Source organism: Stegodyphus dumicola, chromosome 12, assembly GCF_044657685.1.
Source record: "Stegodyphus dumicola isolate Sdum_Otavi_A_Nest chromosome 12, ASM4465768v1".
Classification (NCBI taxonomy): Eukaryota; Metazoa; Arthropoda; class Arachnida; order Araneae; family Eresidae; genus Stegodyphus; species Stegodyphus dumicola.
In genome coordinates, this window is record NC_140779.1 from 115,338,808 (window position 1) to 115,355,880 (window position 17,073).

At 35.1% G+C, this 17,073-nt stretch overlaps 1 protein-coding gene across 1 annotated transcript; it reads left to right on the forward strand.

The window, feature by feature from the left end:
• Positions 1 to 789: 789 nt before the first annotated feature.
• Positions 790 to 15,022, forward strand: LOC146993733 (uncharacterized). The gene is made up of 5 exons (XM_085827415.1): positions 790 to 864; positions 3,971 to 4,125; positions 10,212 to 10,423; positions 11,509 to 11,666; positions 12,118 to 15,022. Exons 1-5 carry the CDS (start codon positions 790 to 792, stop codon positions 14,125 to 14,127), a joined length of 2,610 nt encoding a protein of 869 aa, XP_085683541.1. The 3' UTR covers positions 14,128 to 15,022.
• The last annotated feature ends 2,051 nt before the right edge of the window (positions 15,023 to 17,073 follow it).

The window sequence follows — 17,073 nt, forward strand, 5'->3', positions numbered from 1 at the left end:
GCGTGGCCCCAACTTGCCCGCAGCAATAGTAGTGACTGCTATGAACTGGAATTACATAAACTCTTGAGAAGGGTTTAACTCCCTTTTTATTTCACTTTAGAAGTTACAGATGCGTTCACTTGACGCTCACAAACTACACCGACCCGGCGGTTAACTAAAAATCGAAAAGTACAACTAAAAATGAATAAATAACAAGTCACTACCTACGAGGCTCTAAAAACGTGACTAACTTAACCGCGTTTTAAGATACAGCTGAGATTTCAGCAAACTTTCTGAATAAGAAGTTGAAAGATTCAACTAACTGCCGAAGTAGGCTCACAGGCCAAAACGCGCGGTTCTTAATTTTCTACCTAGCAACCTTCACGCTCGTGAATCAAGAAAAACACACTTTCGAACTCGTTTCCCTTCTATTTAACTCAAATTACTTCCGCTCACAATTTGCGCGTTCTACTAAAATTTACATACTCTGGCATTGGCAATTCCAGGGGAAAGTAAGGCTTGACAGGAAAGATAGCTTAAAATAAATGTTAGTTAAAATAAATATAAACCCTACAAGGGTATCTAAATATTGCACCGCTGGAACTACAGTGATTGGAGATAGACATTCTTTCCACAAAGACACTATTTCACGAACCACAGAGACACTATTTCACAAACACTATATTCCACCGTTTACTATAAACCACAGAGACACTATTTCACGAATAGTAGATTCACGATTAGCATTGTAACATTTCTTGTAGAGCGGATACTCACTAACAAAATAAGCGCAAATTCAGCATTCTCATGATGATTTTTTCTCAATTCAGAGGCTTCTATACAGGAGCTCACAGTAATGGAATTTCACTCGCTGAAGCAGCTGAAGTAAGTAACAGAACAATGAGAAGATTCACAATGCGTTCTTTGATTGACAGTGCATTACATTTACTTTTAATGTAAGCAATATTATTTATATCAGTCATTGCTTGATTCAATTTCAAACATGAAGTCAGTCTTTTCAAACACTTTACAGATGGCATCTTTACCAAATTACTTGAAAGAACTGTTAGAGTCTGAATTAATTGCGCGGTTGCTTGTTCGAATTTGGCAGCTAATCTAGAGATGTTCGTTTATGTAAGCATCCAGTAAATAATGTCTACTACAGGTAAACTTCTCCTGACTGTCGATGCGTTTTCCGTCATATATAATGGACAGCCGTTAAATATGCATGGATATGCATCGTCTTTTAACATTGGACGATTTCTCGGAATTCTTAAAATCGCCCGATTTTTATCTGTAAGTACATCTTTACGCACAATCATATCTTCTCGAAAATTGTACTTTTTGCACTGTATGCGGTAAAATGTTTCGTATTATGTCAGCATATTAATTCAAATAAATTCGTCCTTACTTCAAAAATAATACGAGGGTTGGGGCAAAAGTCATGGCAATTATTTTTTCTTGTAGATATGTGAACGAATCACAAAACGTATATGTGTCGTGTGGAAGTTCTGCAGGCATAGTGTGTATGCAGAACAACAGATGGCTCTGTGGTAGCAAGGGCTCTGAAATCAGTCAGTTCGTGAGTGCCGTGCGAGATGGAAGTAACCCGTGTTGAGCAGCGCGTTTACAACAAAATAGCCGTTCTCCGAGGAAGAAATGCGATGGAATGTCACAGTGAATTAGTAGAAGCCCTTGGGAATAATGCCCTCACATATCGTACAGTAGCACGGTGGGTAGGAAAATTTCAGCAAGAACGTGTGTCAACCAGTGATGAGCAACGTTCGGGACGACCGGTGAGTGTGCGGACCGACTTGGCACGTGCTGTCATCGAGCACCTCATGGATGAAGACAGATGATGGACATTGATGGTGATCGTCGCGTATGACGTCAGGGGTGTCATTGTTTTCAGCTTTGTTCCTCATGGCAGAACAGTGACCGCAGTGTACTGCAAGGACTTCCTGGTGCGAAGGTACGACGTGGCGCTCGGGATAAACGTCCGGATCTTGCGAACAGTGCAATACTTCTGCACGACAATGCAAGACCATATAAAGCAGAGTGTGTACGGCAGCTACTCGCACATTGGGGATGGGAAGAATTGGAGCACCCACCGTACTTTCCTGACCTTTCGTCCTGTGACTTTGATCTCATTCCCAAGATTAAGGAACCAATACGTGGTAGGCGGTTTGCAACACGAGAGGACATTGCTAATGCTGTGCGCCAACAGACGACCCGATTCACACATGGTGCGGCAAATGCTGAGGCTGATGCTATTCAGCGCCTCCCACATCGTTGGCAGCGCGTGGTGACAGTAGCAGGGGACTACATTGAGGGTCTTTAGGCCCAGGTTTGTCATGTCAACTTCATGTGTATTGTGTTATCATTCTTTTGCACGGTAAAAGCCATATTGCCCTGTATACTACCGTAATAAATTCGTGTGTTACGATATTTCAGTGCTATTCATTGTCCACACATGTAGTTAAGACCTTGTCCTTTCGCCTGTATATGTCATATTTTCCCTCCGGACTGGTATCTTGAAGAAAAACAATAATTGCCATGACTTTTGCCCCAACCTGCGTAAATGGAGTCATATTTCAGCAGTGAAATAATTACTAACATGTGATTTGCATTGATTTCGGAAATATGATTTTTTAAAATATATAAAATGAATAACTTAATAACTTACTGTATAGATTAGTTTCATTTTTAAACATTTTGCTATAATATTTATAAAAATATTTTAAGTATTAATTATTTAAACAAAAATTTAAACAGTCATTTAGCACGTATTTTCAGCACTAATTAAATTTAATAAATCAGAAGTATTTATATTAAATTTATATTTCATTAGATGAATCTACCTTAGATTAATATATTTAGATGAAATAAAGTAATGCATTTCAAAGTAAATCCTATGCGGACTTCAGATTCTTGAAAGGGCAGATTTAATCTCTTTTCATTCTAAAACGGTGATGAACTAAAACAAATGCTAAAGCGACCATGTCTAAAATTGGTCATATCGTGACGTTTCAGCGACGTCGACAAATTACCAAGATGCAATAGCAACAATTTTGCGTCTTCGCAACATTGTAAAGACGTTGTAAAAGTTACCACGACCACTTTGCAACCTCTCGGACCAGTTTGCAACGCCGTGTGCTACTTGCGAACTTAAATCGCATGCTATTAGCATGAAATTTGATTCCATTCAAAAGGTTTACCGTGTTTGAATAAGCGTGTTAACGTGTTTGAATAAGGTCAGGGCGCAAAGGTATCTCCCGTTAAAGAAGAATTATTAGCAAGGTTATAAAGGTCAGGGTGTGTGGGGGGGAGGGAGACTTAGAATTTTCTTGTGATCACATTAAGTGTTTGGTGGGACAAGTATAAGAAATCCCGCCCAACTGGTATAGTAGGGTTTGCGTCGCTGACTGCCGTTCCGAAAGGCTATGGTTCGAATCTCGGAGAAGGCATAGATGTTTGTAAATGTCGGAGAAGGAATAGATGTTTGTAGTGTCGGTGCAGCATGGCGGCACTCTAAAAATGCTGCGAGCCGAAAGTCATCTCGTGTGGTTTGTTCATTGAGGTAAGAAAGGAAGGAGTGGCCAGACTGGCCACTAGTTAAAGAAACTAGTAGATGTTCAACGAAGTTTAATGATTTAATATTTTTGACGGGAATAATTAATTATTTGTACAATATTAAAATAGATTTTCATGTACGCATTATAATGAAGGCCTAGTTTTCTGTGTCCTTTCAAGCATCTTATCTGAATTTAATTTAAAATGAAACAAAAATTATACAATAGATTCTGCCACTCATTGGCCTATGCGCTTACACATGTATATACGAATGTAAATGATATTTCATTCCACTGAGTTATCCTATCTTGCTGGCTGGCTGCATGATCCTTTGAAAAGTCCTTTATGAAGGTTTCCTTCTTTTAACAAAAAGCGCGATTAGTTTGCAGCTTTCAATAGAAGTATTGGTCTTTTTTAGGATCCAAAGACAGGGAAGAAGCAGAGGGTAAGAAGTGCAGATAAAGAAGCCATTGTGGAATATCCAAGAGTAAATAAGAGACCATGGGAAAATGCAGATGAAAAAGAGAAACGCTACCTGAAGAAAATAAAGATTCTGAATCAGAAAACCACAAGGTATTAAAAAAATTGCAGATCTTCACCGCATTATTATGGAGTTAAAGCAAAAGAAATTCATGAATGAAGATGCCCTTCATGTATTGCAAATGACGATTGGTCCTTCTGCAGAACTATTTAATCTACAATTACAAAAATTAAAACAGGAAATGCAGCCAAAAAATATTCAGCTGAGCTGAGGAAATTCGCTCATACACTGCATTTTTATTCCGCACGAACTTACAGATATATTAGAAAATATTTCAGTTGCAGTCTTACACATCCCAGAACTATTTCGAAATGGTGCCAATACATTGATGGGTCACCTGGTTTCACAACTGAAGCTCTCAATGTGCTGTCTGCTAAAGCAAAGTAGACATCCCTTACTATGCTCCCTTATTGTTGATGAAATGTGCATACGTCAACATATTGAATATAACAATGTAAAAATGTATGGGTATGTGGATATGGGTTGCGATAATTAACCATGATTCGTTGCCAGTGGCAAAAGAAGCTCTAGTTTTTATGGTTGTAGGAATCAATCAAAATTGGAAATTACCTGTTGGGTACTTTTTGATTCTAACCAGAAGGCTATTCTTGTGAAGCATTGTTTATCATTACTACATTCTTCAAATGTGTATAGTGCAGCAATAACTTTTGACGGCTTAGCACAACGTTTAGGCTACAATTTACAACACAAGCAGCTAAAAACATCAATTAAGCACCCTACTGTTTAATATGAAATACAGGTATTTCTGGATCCTTTTCACATGTTAAAGCTTGTGCGAAACACGTTAGGAGATAAGAAGTCAATCGTCAATTCTGATAATAATTTTATTGATTGGAAGTACATTCAGGCTTTGCATCATCTGCAAGAAAGAGAGGCCTGCATTTAGGAAACAAACTAAGAGCCTCGCACATAAATTTCTTTAAAACAAAATGAAAGTGAGCTTGATAGCCCAACTCCTAAGTAGGTCTGTGGCTGATGCAATTCAGTTCTGCGAAAACGAATTAAAAATGGAAGACTTTAAAGGATCTGAAGAGACAGTTGTGTTCATTAGGATTATTAATGATCTTTTTGACATTCTAAATTAAATAAGTATTCGCCAGACTGGTGCAAAAAAAGCATAATATTTGGAAAACTGGGGAGATGCATTAAAATTTCTTAACTATGCTGATCATTATAACTCTAGGCCACCAGCGGCCGAGCGGTCGCTGAACACTGATAGTTCGGTCCGAGGTTCGAATCCCGCGAACGGGATGGCTGCATGGGCGTTTTCGTGGTTTTTCCCATATGTAACGTGTATACGAGCCAGTTTCCCATAGAAAGTCCTCCACGAAGGCATCTCTTCCCTTAGGCAGATAGCCGTCGAGGCTTTGCCATAATCACACGCACAGATACACCACAGCTTTCACCCATTGAAGCTTCAGCTATCTCACTCACAACAAGCACTTCCACTACTTGCAATTTCGTCTCCACATACATTCCACCTGCTCAAAGTAAGTCCATCATTCCAGGAACCTGTAAGTCCTCGCGGACTTACAGGTTCTATTGTCACTTGGGACTCACGTTATTATTGGTGAAGGCTTAAACGCTAGACACCGTGCATGGAACTGCTGCAATTCAAATGACATAGGACGCGCAATTTTCAACTTAGCCAACTCGGCGAATTTACGAATAGCAGCTCCAAAAACCCTAACACAGTATGCTGCCCGTTCATCAGGAATCATTGACTTCTTCCTGTTCAGAAACACCAGAGTTCCGCTGGATGTTTCTGTGCTGGATGAACTCTCATTTGACCATAACCCAGTCAGAATAACTTTATTCAGACTTTCACAACAATAGCTAAGATTATACCTATCCTCAAGCCTGGTAAACTTGCGTCGGAACCTGTATCTTATAGACCAATAAGCCTATTATCTTCAGTAAGCAAAATATGTGAAACTATTATACTCAAAAGAATCAACGAATTTCTGGACTTCAACAATGTTATTATTCCACATCAATTTGGAGTCAGACGACATCTCTCCACGACCAACTAACTCTACCGATTGGTAGAAACTACATCCTGGGTTTCCCGGGCTACATCAAAAACATTATTAATTCCTACCTAACAGGTAGACACTTTGTTGTTCACGTCTCTGGCGCAAATTCCACAAGCCATGTGATCATGGCTGGCGTCCCGCAATGATCCTACACTTTTTAATATTTACGTGAACGACATACCTTACACACGACATAGCATTAGCTATTTATGCAGACGACATAGCGGTCCTCGCACAAAGGGTATTTCTATGTCCAGTTATACAACGACTACAAAATTATATACACACGCTAGAGACTTGGCTCTCCAGGTGGAAGATCCTTGTCAACGTGGAAAAAACAACAGCTATTATGTTTACGATAAAGACGAACTTCAAGAAAAACCCGAGTTTCTATGGCACTGATATTCTCTGGGCAAAGCAAGTACCTTATCTTGGGGTGATCCTCAATAAGTCACTTACATGGTCACCGCACATTACATCTCTTATCCAGAAGTTTCGAGTTTGTAAAGCCAAACTATACCCCTTAGAATAGAAGAGAAACACGCCAATGTGACAATCAAAATCGTAATAACAACCTTGTATTTAGCGTACATATTGTTGAGTGCGTACGGGTTCGTTATGAAATAAATGCACAAGTCCGATGAAAATCAAACAAAAATTTATTATTATCACAACAAAAATGCTTAAATTTTCTCAAATTATCATGCAGTATTACAATATCTGGCAGTAGTTATCTCTTAACTACTCAAATGTCCAATAGAACGTAATTCAAAACAGCTAAAGAAAAAGATTTCGGCGGCTCAAACCAGCTAAAGAAAATGATTTCGGCGGTTTCCCGAGCTGGGTCTTTCGGACAAGGCATCGGCGTTTCCAGGCGATGATCCCTTTTGAAAATGGATAGTCATGTCATCAGATGCTGAAAATAGTTTGCTGTTTTTGAAGACTAAGGAAAAATTATGTTTCCTTAAAAAGTCCAGTCCGAGTATGCATGGATCTGTAATATCCGCCACATATGCCGTGTGATGGTAGGCGGCACTTCCAAACATGATGTTCACGTTTAACTTCCCAGATATGTCGATCTTATCACCAGATGCAGTCTGAAGGGTAACACAGGATGGCGTTCAAATAAGTTCATCTTTAAGCTGTTGAGCTAAATCTCTCCGAATGATGGTAACATTAGCTCCAGTGTCAATGATCATATTGCAAGGAACTCCATCGATGTACCCATTGATAGATAATCCGTTACTGTTGCCACTCACTGTAGAAATCTTGAGAGCTTTAAAACAAGATTTTTCATTATCTGGTAACCTCCGTTCCTTGATATGGTCATTAATTCGTTTCCTGCTTCGTTGCTGAGAAATGGTCTCAATGTTCGTACCCTGGGGTGTTCTGCAATTCTTTCGTACGTGGCCTTCAGCTCCACAGTTCTAGCACTTTGGTTTCTTGTCAATCCTTTTCCTTCCCATGGCATTTAATTGTCTGTTTAAATCGTATGCCTTATTTTCCGTGCTCTGGGGTGTTCTGCAGTTCCTTCGTAGGTGGCCTTCAACACCGCAGTTCCAGCACTTTATTGTTAGTTTCTTTTCACCACTATTCTGTCTCAAGGCATTCGCTGGTCTTGTCAACTCATCCGTTTTATTATCCGTGTCCTGGGGTGTTCTGAAATGCCGTCGCAGGTGACCTTCAGAACCACATCTCCAACACCTTCGAGCCACTTTGTTCTCACTGCTACTCCGTATCAAAGCGTCGACTTGTGTGGATAAATCATCTAAACGAGCCATCAGTTGATCCACTGACTCGTGGACTCGCACAGCTCTGACTGGGTAGCGATCTCTACGAGTTGCTTGCTGGGCTGCCTCGACTTTTACGGCGTACAAAAGAGTGCATTTTATGTCCTTCACATCTGCCATTCGCAGAGCTTTCTGTATTTCAGTATCCCGGATGCCATCGATAAAGTATTGCAAGGACAGGATTTCCATTGTTTCTGTCGGGCATTCCGAAAAGGCGAGATGGGACAGACTTTCAACATCCGTGGCGAGCTCCTGAAGTGTTTCGGTAGGCTTCTGTTGACGAGATTTTAATTGGAGCCTGCTGTTGTCTTTTAAACACTTCTCCCCAAAGCGCAGCTCCAAGGCGTCAGACAGAGCTTCGAAATCTAACCTTTTTTTATCGGGAAGAGTCTGAAGGATATCCGCTGCGTCTGCTCTTAAAGAAGCGGCGAGATGGCAGACTTTAGCTTGGGAATCCCATCCATTCACATCCGCCACGATAGAAAATTGTGTTTTATACACTTGCCAGGACGTCTTCCCATCATATGTCGATAGCTTCAGAGAGGGACGAGCAGGCATGGGTAGAAATTTAAAACCTTCCGGATTGCTCCCTGCCGTCGCTACGAATTTCTTTAAATCATCAACTTCTTTAGTGACCGCAGAAACTCTATCATTAATTTGTTGTTCCACAGCAGAAACTCTCTCTTCTATTTCTTCTTTTACCGAAGAAACCTTTTCTTCAATGTTTCCAACTTTATTTTCAGCCGCGTCAATTCTGCTTTCCATAACCTTGAATTTGTTTTCTATTACGCTGGTAATTTCTCTTTTCATCTCTTTCTTGTCTTGCTTCAATCTTTGCTTGACCTGCTTCCATCTCGTCTTTGACGGAATCTTGGCCTAATTTCATTTCCTCTTTAACTGATCTCATCTCTCCTTTAACGGAATCTTCCATCATTTCCTGGCTAGATTTCATCTCTTCTTTCATTTCTTCTTTAAACGAGGCACAGGCTGATATCAATTGCCTTAACTGCTCTTCCATCGCTCTTGTTATTGGCATTCAAATTCCACTCCTGACACCAAAAATTGTTGCGTGCGTACGGGTTCGTTATGAAATGAATGCACAAGTCCGATGAAAAATGAACAAAAATTTATTATTATCACAACAAAAATGCTTAAATTTTCTCAAATTATCATGCAGTATTACAATATCTCACAGTAGTTATCTTTTAACTACTCAAATGTCCAATAGAACGTAATTCAAAACAGCTAAAGAAATCTAATCCGCGAATTCGCTACAATCAACAACAGTAGTTTTCTAAACAACAACAAACTAAGCAACTACTACAAACTGAGATGTTTTCCTCTTTTTATAAGATTTTAAAATCACGCGCTAGAATTTTCCAGTACTTTCTCGAAATCAAAAAGAGATATTTATTTATTTAATGCACGCGCTCTTGTATTTTCAATTTTCCGGCTTAGCTTTCTTTTAATATTCGTCACGCGCTGCACTGCGCGGGAAATAAAACCATATAATTTATAATTGAACTAACATTAGCTTTTTAAATACCAAATTCGTAACAATGTATTAAGACACTCAATCGATTTCGAGAGCAGCTAAAGTTCCCTCCTCATCAGGAGAACGAAATACTAGAAGGGAGAAAAAGAAGAAGAAACAAAGCATCGGCAAAGGAGTCACAGGAACATGTGGTCCTTATCAGCACTGCATGTGGTAGTAACCGTATTTTGAATCGGAGTTAAACTCGCCGCCTACTTTTACTGAGCCAGGCTATCTGATCAAACAATTAACACATAGACTAAAACGCAAAGAAAATCAGCGAAGTCAAAAATAGGGAGCGAGGGGCAACTGCACCTTCATGCACCAAGTCTGAACCTCGAAATTCGAACAATCTCAAGACCATTCGAGGTTCAGACCTGGTGCGTGAAGATGCAGTTGCCCCTCGCTCCCTATTTTGTACTTCCCTTATTTTCTTTGCGTTTTAGTCTATATATTAATTGTTTGATCAGATAGCCTGGCTCAGTAAAAGTAGGCGGCCAGTGCAACTCTAATCAAAATACGGTTACGACCATGTGCAGTGCTGATAAGACCACGTGTTTCTGTGACTCCTTTGCCGATGCTTAATTTTTTTCTTTTTCCTTCCTTTCAGTATTTCGTTCTCCTGGATGAGGAGGGACCTTTAGCTGCTTTCGAAATCGATTGAGTCGTAATATATGCACTCTAAATACAAGGTTGTTATTACGATTTTGATTACACCCCTTAATTGCTTGAAACAGTATATTATCTATTTACAACAAGTTAGTCATTTACAAGTCCATTCTACGTCCACTTTTGTGTTATGCGAGTCCAGTTTGGGCATATACCAAGAAAACTCACAGGAAAAGATTGCAAGCCTGCCAGAATACTGTTCTACGACAAATTGCAAGTGCTGAAGCGGTGTACATAGACTGGAATGTTAGCACGTGCTGTCGGGGAGAAGAAATACTTGGTAAGTTCGTATTTATTGAAATGTAACTTTATATTTTGTTCATTGAAATAAACGCTTGCTATTACTAATGTTGAATTAAATTAAGTATTAATTGCTTAATTATTAGTAACACACGTATACTTATTATGTTTATCTCCGTATTGATTAGCCATTATTATTATTATTAATCTTATTTCTGAATTTACTTAATATATTTTGTTTAAGTGCATCACCGAAGTTTTAATTTTATGTGTGCAGTATCTAATGTTACGTATTTTCTTTTATAAAAGTTTTTTTTATTATTTCATTACTGTTTTACGAATTTTTAACCTAATCATTTATACAAAGCTTAACAGTTTTTAAAAATGTAATTGAAAGTAAACCTATACAATAAATCTAGTTAAATTAATAATTACGTATATCAGTTAACAAACGTATGTACGCTAATATGTGAGTGTGTAGAATAAATATAATAGCTAATATGTATAGCTAATATGTGAGTGCATTGTATAATGAGTGTAAGTATAAGTAAGAATGGCAAACTTTTAAAGTTATGTGATCAAAGCGTTCAGTATTTGAAGAACAGTCTAGTAAAAACGTTTGTTTTATTGTGAGTTTAATTATGTATTAACTTACCACTATTGAAAGATGTATTTTATGTGGTTTCTAAATTTATATAGTGTATTTGCATACAATGTATTTAAATATTAAAGCAGTAAATTCATCTTAACATTCCATAAATAGTGTTTAGTTTACCAAAGTCTTTCTTCAGATTTCACGTATATATTTTACTGTTCAATATTCTAAATATTCTAAACATGATTCGCCTATTATTTTCATTTGACTGTTTCAGCATGTTTTAAATATCAAAATTATCATCATTGGTACAAGTAATAATTTCAGTATAATAATAGATATCTTAATAGAAGCTTAGGTGTTCTTCAGATATGAATTTCTTGAAGTCTCATTTATTCAAATGTTTGAATGACATTTGAAATTCTCCACCGTTGGTTTATGGTGTATCGAATTTCAATGTATAATTATGCAAATTTAAATTGTTATAACATTTAGTATTTATATAACTGATTTTTGTACTGTTTTTACAGAAAATATGCCATTTAAATGCTGTGTAACTGGTTGTCGGGGAAATTATAAAGGTACTGAAAAGGTGCATACATTTTCCTTTCCCAAAAATGATGCTATTAGAGAGAGGTGGCTAAGAAATATACCTAGGAAGGACTTCTCAGCAACTCCATATTCTCGGGTAGGTGTAATCCTAATTAATTTATTAAGATTCAATAAATTGTTGGTAGAATATTCTTAGTCTGCTATGGAAACTTTCTGCAAGCTATAATTTTTACCTCCCGCCAACATGTATAAATAGGTTTCAGTGTATAGTTTTCTATTTGATGAATCAACAAATTACATTTAATTTACAAACAATCAAGGGCTAATGATACTTCGAAGCTCGTTGCTGTATAAGCCATAGAATAGGCAGGAGGTCGTATGCTGTCATGATCAGATTTTTTATATGTAGTGTTAACTGATCCTTAAATATTTGAAAAAAAATTTTAATTTGCATATATGCATTTAAAATTTAACCTGCCCAAAGCATTGCCAAAGCTTGAATGTTTTTATTTATAAGGAAAGTGATTCAATCTTGCTTTGGTTGTTTTAAGAAGTTAGTTACATGATGTCTTCCTTTTACTTAATAGGTGTGCCATAAACATTTTCAACCTGATGACCTCATCTGGGAAACATCAGCTTTCGATGAAAAAAATGGGAAAATCCTTAAAGCTTCACTGCAGAGACCAAAACTAAAAGAAGGCGCTTTTCCTAGCATATTTGATGGCTGTCCATCGTATTTATCTTCACAAGCTGGTAGTTCGAGAAAAAGTCCGAATGAGAAAAAAATGGAACGAGAAGCAAACCTCATGATGAAAGCTATTGCTCATAGTAAATTATCAGCTGCTGAGTATTATAAATCGAGGACATTTTCAGACTTTAATGAACTTTTAACCTGTTGTATGCAATATAAATTTTCTACATTTTGGAACGTTGTGCACAAAGACAATATCTTGATGTTTTTGAATTTAAAATGCATTGATGGATGTGTAAAATTGCTTTATGCAGTCCACATTACTGCAGATCTTTTATTATCTGTATCGTTTCAAAATAAGTTATTGACTCATATCAGTAGTAAGTATAATGAGTTACCTATAAAAGTAAGTAATATTAATGAAATTCATGAAATACTTGATCATATTGAAATGTTAGAAACTAAAGACTTAATGAATTCGATTAAAATTATAATCAACCTGATGAAATCTTTAAGTTTCACAAATGAAGGTGATAAAATTTTATTTGAGTTCATGATTGAACAACTTTCTCTTGTAAAATGTAAGCCCCAAAATCGTCAATATTCATCCAATACCTTAATTTTAGCTTCTATGTTTTATTTGTTATTGCCCCAAGCATATAAATTTGTCCGACAATCTGGTAATTTAATTTTGCCTCATCCAAGTACTATACATAAAATAAGTTCTAAATTAAATGTAAATCCCCAAAAGGAAACAGATGATATGTTGTTTTTGGCATATGCTAAGCAAAAAGCTTGCTATCTGAAAGAGCATGAATTATATGTTTCATTAATGATGGATGAAATTCACATCAGACCTTTTCTTGACTACAAAAGTGGGGATATTGTTGGAATTGGCCAGGAAGTTGATAACTTAGCTTCTAGTGCACATGTATTTATGATACAGAGTATTTTGTGCTGCTTTAAAGATGTTGTCCATATATTACCTTCGAAGAAAATGACAGCTGAAGTTTTGTTCACTGTTTTGAAAAAAATAATTGTTGGTCTTGAAGCAATAAGTTTCAAAGTAATTGTTGTTGTTAGTGACAATAATTCCATTAATAGAAGATGTATATCTCTGTTTAATAATCCATTATCAAATTTTGTATTTCCTCATCCTGTTGATGCAACTCGTCCATTGTTTTATGCAGTTGATTCTGTTCATATTATTAAAAGTGTTCGTAACAACTGGTTAAAACAGAAAAACCCTGAACAAGCTATGTATTTTCCAAATTTTGACTTGTCTTCAAATAATGTATGTACCTCTTCATTTCTTACTTTAAAAAATATGTATGAAGCTGAAAGTGGTAATTTGTTAAAATATGGATATACAATATCTCGTAAAGCTCTGTGGCCTACAAATTTAGAACGTCAAAGTGTGAAACTGGCTTTACAAATTTTCAACGATCAAACATCACAAGGCCTGAAAGAATTAGGAGTAAAGCATAATTTGTTAAATTTTCACGAAACATCCGCATATATTAAAATATTTTCGTCGTGGTTTTCAATAATGAATGTTAAAACACCAAACAAGGGGGTACATTCTTGTGATGACTTCTGTAAACCATTAGTATGGAATGAATCAGACAAGAAGTTTGTATTTTTAAATAATTTTCTTGATTGGTTGATGAAATGGAAAGAAATGAAGAGTGATACGGGTAGGTTGACAAAAGAGACACTTTCTGCTCTTATATTAACAACAACGTGTATGATAGAAATGTGTAGGTATTGTCTAGGTGAATTCAACATGTCGTATTTTTTGCCCGGTAAAATTCAGACAGATGAATTGGAACATCGTTTTAGTGTTTATATCGCAGGATGGCTGGAACAAATTATCATATATCACTTCGACAGGTTTTTGAAGTAGAAAACAAACTACGTGCATGTTCTGTATTAAATCTAACTATGATATCGAAAAGTAAAGGGACAATTGTTATCGATGACTTTTCTAACTCTTTTGATTTGATTAATGATAGTTCCCATGAATCTATTGTAAAATATTTTCATAATTTCAAGCATATTAATGTCACAGATAATGATCTTGAAACTATGGTTGATAAATTACCTTTAATTGCATACTTGGCTGGATATTGTTGCCACTCAGTTATGAATAGGCTAAAATGTGATGACTGTGGAGGTAATTTAGTTATTGAAAAACCACTAATAATTCCTCCCAATTTCAAACATATTCTTAATTGTGATAGAGGTGGGTTAAATTACCCATCTGCTGATATCATTAATGTAATACTGCATAATTTTATTGTCATACAGAAGCTCATAAGCCCTGAATATGAAAATAGTTTCATCCAAGTATGTAACCAACGTAATTTAATATCCACTATGACATTAGAAATTCTTATGTGTAAGGAAATTAAAATTATTTCCTGTAAAAACCATTTGTCACGTAAAATTATGCAACTGCTTATATACTCATGCACAAATACTCTTTTAAACAATTATTGTAAATTCAAAAATGATAGCTTTTCTAAATATTCAGATAAAAGAAAACTAAAAACACTTGCTATGTAAGCATAACAAACAAAGAATATATTAGAAATGTACCAATATAATTTTTTGGCCTGAAAATAATTTTAGTGCATTTCACTTTTTTAATTTTAATTGCTCTCTAAACATGCATTAGTAAATATATGTGTAATTTTATTATTTTTGTAATTTAAGTTCTTGTTTCTGTATTAAAATATTAAAAATTATGGAATTGTATTTAAATATGTTATATAAATAAATAATTTTAAAGACTTCATTTGTTGTACTGTATTATTTTATATAGGTAACAGCAATAGTTGTCCATTACATACCAGCAATTAATTTAGATTTATGTTAATGTTTTTCACATCAAAATATTTTTTCATTTAAAATATAAACTGTATGCTTGGATGTTACTTTTAAGTAATCTTTGTATATTATTATATATATGTGATATATTAGAAGTTTGTACGATGAGAAAACTTAGTAGGTACCATGTGTATATATTTACATGCATGATATTTTAATCACAGGGTTAGAAATATGGATGCGTAAACCCAGAAATTCGGAAATATAATTGAATAATTTGGAAAGATCTTCAATTTGGGAGAACAGATGAACTTGGGGAGGGGGGAGAAAATAAAATTTAGGATAGTCAATTTTAAGGTCGCCAATTATTTCTTAACATAGCCATCATATTTTATTATATCTTACATATGTAATTATGTGTTTGTAGATGCATCTGAAGAAGCTGTTGGAAGCACCAGGATGGGAACCTACATCCAAATTGGTTTTCATTCTAGAAAATTAAGGTCTTATGAGCAAAATTATGCAATTACTGAATTAGAATGTTTTGTATTGGTGATGCAGATAAATTTTATTAATACTTACTCAGTAATTATTTTACTGTACACACTGATCACGCTGCTTTAGTTTGGCTTAAGAACATTAAAGATCTTACAGGTAGGTTATTTAGATGGTCTTTAAAATTATCTCTGCATGATTTTGATATGAAAATAGTTCTACTAATATTGAAGCTGATATGTTAACTAGAAATCCTATTTGTCAACATTTAAGTTTGGAAGTTAATTTATTCTCATTAGAAGAAATTAAAGAGCATCAAAATTTAGATAATGTATATAATCCTAAGTATAAAGAAATTAATGATGTGTTAACTATTAAAAAGCAAGGATTATACAAAATCATAATAGCAATCTCTCTTTGTACTAAATTACTTTAAAAGGCTCATATTAATCTTGTCAATATTATTGGTCAGGAATTGTCTGTCCAAGATGCTAAAATTTTTTGTAAACATTGTGAAGTATGTCAGTTTAATAAGAAAAGTAAACAAAAGAGATTTGGTTTAATGTGAACCTTTTGAATTATTATCTATTGATACTGTTGGTGGTTTAAACTATTATAATTATATTAAAATGTATATTCACTTAATTATTGATCATGCTACTCATTAAATATGGATTTTTTGCTTCTAAAAGTGTAACTACAGATAGTTACATAAATAGTTTAAGACAAATTTTTCAAATTCAAGTACCAAAGAAAATTTTAAGTGATAGAAATGCTGCTTCTTCCAAATTTAAGCACTTTTTAAGAAATCATAATGTAAAACAATTATTAACTACTAACGGGCCTCAAACTAATGGTAAAGTTGGAGTTACTCAAACAAATATAATTAAACTGTAAATTAAATTCTTATCAGGCTAATATTGCATGGACAAAATTGTTACCTCAAGTTACTGAATAATGTAATAATACACCTCATTGTGTTGCAAAATTCCCGCAATCTTATTTAATGTATGGAAAATTGCCTTATGATCCTCTACTTGAAAATCAAGAAGTCTGTCCACCAATCCTTTCTTAACATAGCCAGAGTATTTAATTATATCATATATATATATATATATGTTATAATTTCCACACATTTGAGAGTATATTTAAGACTAATAAATGTAAATTTTCCTTGATGAAATTTTAAATTCTGATTTTCAAGGAATATGATTTTATGAAAACATGATATGTCTATAAATGAGATAAAAACAACATATCAGAAATTTTTAAGATATTGAGGAATTTTGGTTTTCAGAACTAATTTTTAATTGAATGATTTGAAAATTCAGCATCTACTAATCGTTTTATAAAGCCAAATTCGATATTCAAGATCAAGTTTTGCTGGACTAAGTATCAAATCTTATTACATTACATATGAAATTTTAATGCATCTTTAATGAGTTTTATTGCTCTTGCATTGTAATGTTCAAAGATATTCCGATAGTAAAATAAATTTTTTATTGCGGAAATATAGTTTCTGGAT

Bases quoted from the DNA above. Each gene is read 5' to 3' on its own strand.
- LOC146993733 (XM_085827415.1), top strand. From the start codon at position 790: ATGATTTTTTCTCAATTCAGAGGCTTCTATACAGGAGCTCACAGTAAT. The intron at 4,126-10,211 runs GTATTAAAAAAA...TGCTTGAAACAG, and splicing joins CTGAATCAGAAAACCACAAG to TATATTATCTATTTACAACA. The intron at 10,424-11,508 runs GTAAGTTCGTAT...CTGTTTTTACAG, and splicing joins TCGGGGAGAAGAAATACTTG to AAAATATGCCATTTAAATGC.